The sequence below is a fragment of the Daucus carota genome, chromosome 5 (genome assembly GCF_001625215.2).
Source record: "Daucus carota subsp. sativus chromosome 5, DH1 v3.0, whole genome shotgun sequence".
Classification (NCBI taxonomy): domain Eukaryota; kingdom Viridiplantae; phylum Streptophyta; class Magnoliopsida; order Apiales; family Apiaceae; genus Daucus; species Daucus carota.
The window spans coordinates 35764800-35772803 of NC_030385.2; the positions used below are offsets into that span (position 1 = coordinate 35764800).

At 32.6% G+C, this 8004-nt stretch overlaps 1 protein-coding gene across 1 annotated transcript; it reads left to right on the top strand.

The window, feature by feature from the left end:
• The first annotated feature begins 1584 nt into the window (after window positions 1-1584).
• LOC108222522 (ethylene-responsive transcription factor ERF096) lies at window positions 1585-2312 on the top strand. The gene has a single exon (XM_017396438.2). It carries the CDS (start codon window positions 1732-1734, stop codon window positions 2128-2130), a length of 399 nt encoding a protein of 132 aa, XP_017251927.1. The 5' UTR covers window positions 1585-1731; the 3' UTR covers window positions 2131-2312.
• The last annotated feature ends 5692 nt before the right edge of the window (window positions 2313-8004 follow it).

Sequence of the window (8004 nt, forward strand, 5' to 3'; positions counted from 1 at the left end):
GTACAAAAAATAAAATATACAAATAAAAAAATTAAATCAAATATCCTATCATCCATTGGATCTAAATCAAAATGGAGGGTCTGGATTGGGACTCCAAGACTCCAACAAATTATAGGACTCCAAATAACTTTCCTCTATATATATATTTTATATATTTTATATATTTATAATGGGGGCGATAATATAAGCACTAATGCACCGGATCGGATCTCATCATAACTCCGAAATTAAGCGTGCTTGGACTAGAGTAGTACTAGATGGTGACCCTATGGGAGTACTACCGGATCTCATCAAAACTCCGAAGTTAAGCGTGTTTGGACTACAGTAGTAGTAGTCTAGTAGATAACCCCTAAAAGTACTTGTTGCATTCCTATTTCGATTTTTTTTTTAAAAAAAGGGGTGTTTTTATATATATAAACACAATACCCATCATTTTCCGATTATTAACAGATTTTTATTAACTTTAATCTCATTAATAATGTGATCTTGTATAAAATTTCATCAATTATATATTTCATTTAGTTAAGAATAGTCGTTACCATGTGCTTGTGTTCATAAATACACGGCATAAAGAACAATGAATCCTTAATTATTTCTATAAAAAAAACTGGGAAGATCTAAGGACATATGATTTGTAAAGACGTGGAGTAGAGTACCGAGATAAATCCAGTTTTGATCCTGCTTCGATCCTTTCCCTCCTTCAGTTGAATTAACAAAGCGCCGGATACTAAAAAATTTAAATTAAATAAACAGGAAAAAATATTTTATACTATTATGAATTCAAGTTCCAAGAGAATCTGTTAACCGGTTCTTCCGATTCCAAAGGAATCACTCCAATTAGTTTATTCTCGCATGATTGTATCCTCTTGTTCGCTGATCCAGGCTCTAAACAGTAAACACCAGTGACGACATTGCTTGCGGTGTAACGCTGACATAATCTCGCTTACGTCCACTAATTACATGTTTAGCTGTCTTCATCGTAGTCTAAGAAGAGCATAATCATGCTTACATTGGCAGCTTATGTATGGATTAGTAAATTAATCGTAATTATAACCTCCCAAATTTGACCTTCCTATTATAATCCCTTTCTTTTATCCACGGCCCTGTGTCATAGGCTCGGAGATTAGCGCTGTATTTAAGTAATATGTTATCTTAATCATGCTGATTAAACAAGCTGTCAGAGGTGTGACATCACACATCTACCCATATCATCTACTCATCTACATGTATGGTGGTTTACATGCTAAATTCGGTAACTAATTCTGATTAATCATTGTTCCATAGTTTGCTGAGTTGATTAGATTTCCGATTATTCAATTAATCATCTGATTAATCCTTATTCCGCACATTCAACAATTCAGTTTGATTCGCGCATTTGTATCGTATTGACTTGAATTAGTTAACTAATCCCCGAGTCATATCTCCCCTTTTGTTTTCCCAGAGTACATGTAATTTAAGATTTGCAGAGATTTCACGTTATTATAAAAGTGACCAAGAAGTATAAAGTGAAAACTTTACATAATAATCAATGTAATAGAATAACAACACCCGTAGATTGAGTTCAGGCACGCCATTAAATAATCCCCCCATTGAACCAGAATGGACCACTGCACACACATATATTACATGGGAGTGCTATGCTGAGCTTTCCAAGTGACATCCCCCTCCTAGTATAAATGCAACAAGTTGCCAAAATAATATTTACCAAAACTCGCAGCCTAAAATAAATCAATGGGGGATTCTAGAGGAGGAAGCAAGGAATTGAAAGAAGGGAAAGATGAGGTGAGGTATCGAGGTGTTAGGAGGAGGCCTTGGGGGAAATTCGCCGCGGAGATTCGCGATTCGACGAAGCAGGGGCAGAGGCTCTGGCTGGGGACATTTGTGACAGCAGAGGAGGCCGCGAGAGCTTATGACAAAGCTGCGTATTCAATGAGAGGTGCATTGGCTGTGCTGAATTTTCCTGATGAGTATCCTCCTACTCTCTGCTCCTCTTCTGCGGCTGCCACCGTGTCATCCTCTGCGGCGGCGTCTTCTAGCGGTGGCAGAGGGAAGGAGGTTTTTGAGTTCGAGTGCATGGATGATCAGCTGCTGGAGGATTTGCTTCAGTTCGATGAGTACAAGAAACATTAAATTGGTGGAATTTAGTATTTTTTTTTCCAAGTCTGCATTGTAGTAGCTGTTTTGTTTGTTAATTTAGGCTGCTGATTTGATTGTCCATAGATGAATATGATGATCAGCCGTGATGATCTTGTGTCTGACATGTTTATGATGTTAAAATAATAATAATATGCTCGAATACTTTTGCTGTTGAATTTCTCTGGGTAATCTTAACAGAAGTCTAGTTACAAATATTTAAAATATATTGTTTAATAATTCCGTAAAGTATAATTGGATTGACTAAAGAGTGACTTTTTCTTTTGCAGAACCAATATGCTCCCAAAAGAGAATCAGGAATATTATCTTTTAATAGTAATTTTTAAACTAATTGTAGATTCCCTCGTTACAATCATAATTTTTAAAAAAATTAATAAATACTCTGTTCGAGATGTTTCTACAATTAGTTAGTACTTAAATAATACTCTGTTATAATTATATTGAAAAACATAGAAAAACATAATCCGAAAATATGATGTGTTTGAATCTTATCTCGTTATATGTCCATATGAGAATGAATTATTAATCTTTTGTATATGTAGTACTACGTAATATTTCTTAATATATTTGGCCGGCCTAGTCAACAATTATTTTTAAATAAAATTGAGTGAGCAAAGTTACCATCGTAAGCATGTGACAATGCCTCGTGACGTAAGTTCGATGCGTAAGAACACGATGAACTCACATTAGGATTATATATAAACTATAATCCTCATTGTTAAGATTTTAGTCATGTAAGTTATACTATAATATTTTGGATTAAACTAGTTTCTGTATTAATACTACTCTCGTCCCACCCATTTCTTTACACTTTCCTTTTTGGGGTGTCCCACCCAATTCTTTACATTTCAAAACTTACCAAAAATAGTCAATGGGTCCGCCACTTCTCCACTTTTCTTTCCTTTTCACACTACTTTTACTCCACTATCTTCTTTTTATACATTAAAAATCAATGGGTCCCACCACTTTACCCACTTTTCTTCCTCTTTTCCACTACTTTATACATATTCCTAAACCTCCGTGCCCAACCCATTTGATAAGAAATGGGTGGCACGGAGGAGTACTACTTTCGGTACCATTCCACTAGGTCCAGAATATTGTCAGTTGCTTATAGTATATAATTATCGAACGTTAATTATTGTACTTGTCCACATCAAGATGTGTAACGTTAATGGTCGATTTATCTTTAATTACATAAATAATTTAGGCCTGGCATCTCAATTCACATGCCTACCGAGGTCAAGAATGGTGCTTAGTAGAAATGAAATGTTGATACATGGCATTAGGAGTGTATTTTGTATGTTACAAATGGTGATCGTTGTGTAAAAAACGTAATTCAAATTTAATTAGAGAACAAAAATTAGTTAGATGAATCATAAAATAATTAAACAAATCGAAAATTTAATCATTACAGACACAAAAAATATATAGTTATTTGTGATTTTAATCACTAATTTTTATGATTATGATATTGATAATAGTTTAATGTAGAATATGGTCCTTAAAAGTGAAGGTGCATCTGTTCGAGATGTTTCTGTGCAGGTCACTATGGACCAAATTCTTGACATTTTTCTTTGCACGTTAATTGTAAGTGTATTTACTTAATTGCAGTAATTTTTATTGGAAAATCCAGAATAACAACATTTTTCTGTTTCAAAAATAAAAAACAACATATTTTTTTTTTTTTTTGAGCAACAACATATTCTTTTTGTTTAATTTAAAAAATCGGAATGGGGACAAATAGACACCAAAATTTGGACTTGAACCACCGATGAGCACAAAAGCCCGGAAAAGCCCAGCATAATCTGGGCACCTAGAGCCCGGGAACAAACTGATTCCCAGTCCTTAACAAAATTAAGGGTGTTCATCAAGCCGCCCACACCGCATAAACCACCCGCATCACACCGCAAAACGCGGTTTTTTTTTTTTCGTGATGCGATTGCGGGTTGAAATTTTTACAAACCGCGCGGTGCGGTGCGGTTTGCGGTTTGACATTATACAAGCGCGGTTCAAACCGCACCGCACCGCTATTTTATAATATATAAAAATATATCACATATAATTATAAATATTTATATTATATAGATAGATTATTTATTATAATGTTATCTCCTATGTGTGTATATATATGTTCAAGTTACTCAACTTAATTTTAATAATTTTATAATACAAATTAAGGTTAGTTTTAAGACGACAAATTTACTATTATAATTATATTTGTTTTTTATAAAACAACTTTTTAGTGTTAGAAAACTTTTCATCTTCGTCATTATCATACTCATATTTTAGTTTATATTTCTTTTGATGAGTAACTCTAAATTAGTGTGTGTACTCTAAAATTAAAAGTGCACATAATTTCAAATTATATTTATATTGTCATGCAAAAATATAATTTTTTTGAATTTATAAACCACGCAAACCGCATGAACCGCACCACACCGCGCCACAATTTTGTGGTGTGGTTTACGCGGTTTTTATACCACGCGGTGCGGTTGCGATTTATGAATTTTCCCAAACCGCATACGCGGGTTGGTTCGCGGTTTTAGGAAAAAACCGCACCGCCCGCACCGCGAACACCCCTAAACAAAATCATTGACAGTGTGATTATCTCATAAATCTTCAATCTTCTGTCTGGGCGTCCTCCATTGAGATTGTTACTCAAGAAATTATTATTTGTGAAACTTGCTTCTATTCGACCAATTAATCCCTTGCAAATTTGTCCCGCAATTTATTGAGATTGTTTTTTTTTTTTTGAAAAAAAGGAGATAATTCAATAAATAATGGCCATACGGCATCTACAAGAATGATCGAATCGAACAAACATAGAAAAAATTAACATGTCTGTCTTCATACCCAAGATGAGACAAATAAGCGATGTTGAAATTGACGATGGTACATGTATAGATCCTTGCTCTGTGTTCACCATCTTTTCCAAAAACTCCGTTTGAGCTATCGACCACAAATGCAATTCCCGAAAGGCTTGGCTTTATCTATGAATCCAAACTACTCTCACAAAAGGAGAGAAAAATCACACACTCTCACCGGGGAGAGAAATCAAACTATAATCAAAACAAACTAAAACAATTAGATCTGCACCACGACACTTAGGAGATAATCGATCCACTCACAAATCCAAAAAGGCCTCTCGAAACGAATAAGAACGAAAATCGAAAGTTTCGGTGATATAGATCTAAGAAAACTTTCCCCGAAGATGGAGATTTATTAAGAAACTCAATGAAAAAGCAAGAACAATAAAAAACTAGCAATCAAACGAAAAGATTTGGGGCTTTCCACCGGAAACCGATGGAAGCCCCGTCGGAGATGAAAAGAGGAGGCGGCTAGTAGTTAAATTTATTATTAAAAGAAAGAAAAATGTATTGAGATTGTTAAATTCATTTTTCTAAAAGTTATCCCGTATTCCACGAGATTTTGAAAATTTATGCTTAAATTTTATTAACTTCACTCAATATTTTTCTTTAAATCCGCTAAAATCCACATAAAACTAAATTAATTACAATTCATAAATTATTAATAATCTATTAAAATTCGGAGTAAAAACACCTCCTTTAATATTCAAACTTGTTAAAGTACAAATCACTGTACTAAATTTTATAGAATCTTAATACCCACAATCCGAACATGAGCGGATAAATCAAACAGTAAAACTTAATTATCCGTTCTTTAATATTACAAATCCGACTCTCGTATGTTCTGAAAATTATTATCATAACACAGCACCAGTTTAACTTCACCCTCCAAGTGAAAATGTGCGCAATAAGATCCCCAATAGCCACCGCTATAAGATCTCTTTCACTCTCAAATCTTGATCAAAGTTTATATAAGCATCATCTTATCATGTTCTTGCAAAATTTTGGTATATAAATATTGTTCATTCCACTTCAACCCGGCAAATAATTACATTCATCGCATTTGACGCATAATAAAAGATACATGCCCCCTATAACATAGAGTAGCTAGTAAATTTACATTCATACGCATCTATATAGTATTCGTTTTCCCTCAACTTGTTTCATAAAAATTATAAATGTTTCTTATTCCACACATGCTTCAATGTTTCTGATTGAGTTGTTACTGTAGTAGAATAAACAAGTGCCACTTGTAAGTAGCTCCTCAGCCAAATACAGAGAACCTGAATTAACTTTTTTTACCTTTCACAATCTTTAGCAGTCTCCGTCAATTATTTTCATCGTTCAAAGCTCTTTTAAATCACATCTACACGAGATAAAGCTGAGTATACGTAAAAGCTCTTGTAATGAAAAATTATTCTCTTGATGATAGAAGTTTAGAGTTTAAATTTAGACCACCTGATTCGCTCATTTTACCTAACACCACCACCGTAAAAATTTATTGAATTGCATGTCAACAAATAAATTGATTAACGAGCGCGGTAAGATTATCGTGATCATGAAATTTGTTATAATATATATGAATTTTTACAATATATAAACTTAATTAAAAAAAAAATAAACAGGTTAACAATATATAATGCATCACATTTATAGAAATTAACAAAATAATAGTAACGATTGAATGCTTTGTCCATGGTAAAATTAATAAATTAAAGAAATAACTAGAAAAAGACTTATTTTATCACACTGAAAATTTAATAAATTTCTATCATGCTGAAAATTTCTATCAGTTAATTATGCTAATTGCGAAAAAATTAAACATGTATAGAACATATTTGTAATACGTTTACGAATTATCTATCAGACAAGGGAGTAGTATTATTTTACGAAACCCATATGTGAAAGCTACAGGGAAAGATTAAATAGTCAAAACCTAGAAAAAATATCAAAATTCAAGTTTTCTGTTAAGCATGGGATTCTGACTTCTACTAGAACTTTTTTACGACGAAAAGTAAGTTTGATTTCAAATATACTAGGTTCCCCGTCACTTTCACCGATTGATTATAAGGTTTTTTCACCCAGAAATAATGCTACGTTTATTATCAACCAGCCAGACTTGAAAATACAGTAAGGCCCGATATTTGGCCCACTATGCCATTCCTCTAGGCCCAAAGAAAGTGGCCTCTTTTTTTTTTCTGCAGTAAATTTAATTAAAAATTTAGATCAAGTTTTATTTCACTTTCTTGCAAAACTTTTCTGCAGCTTTCACTTTTGTTTCAAAAAAAAAAAAGTTTTATTTCACTTTCTTGCAGGGTTCTTTTCTATTTGCAAAACTTGGATAACAGGGAAGTGTGTAACAAGAGTGCAAAATACACCTCTTTGTTTTCGTGCTTCACCGATATCAAATTTAATATTAAAAAATAATAGTCATTTTGATTTTCTAAACTTAATTTGAGACGACAAAAAATATATCTGTACATATAACTTTAAGTTTTTCATTGAATAAAAATTAACGTAAATATTGATATTAAAAAAGTTTTAAAATGATATATTAAAATATATATTTTTATACCACAAATTATGTATGAAATACTAAAACGACTAAAATTTTGAGACGTAAATTATGTTTTATAAAAATATATAATATATAATTATAAAGATACGGCGGGCAACATATAAACTTTTCTTGTTCTCCAATCAATAAGATTTTACCCATAATATTCCCTCAGCATCAATATGTCCTATTTTCCATCTACATCAGGAAGCTTGAAATATTTTTCACTTAAATCACGATGAACATATATAAACAAATTACATCCATATAGAAGCAAAAATATAAAAACATCAATTACAAAAACATTTCTGTCGAAAATACAAGATTGTATACTTGCATAGTAGATTTCCTATCCGTGTTAGAACATTCCAGTATCTCTCAACTTCAGTAGTTTCATTTTTTATTTTGCTGAAAAGAACCTTCGAC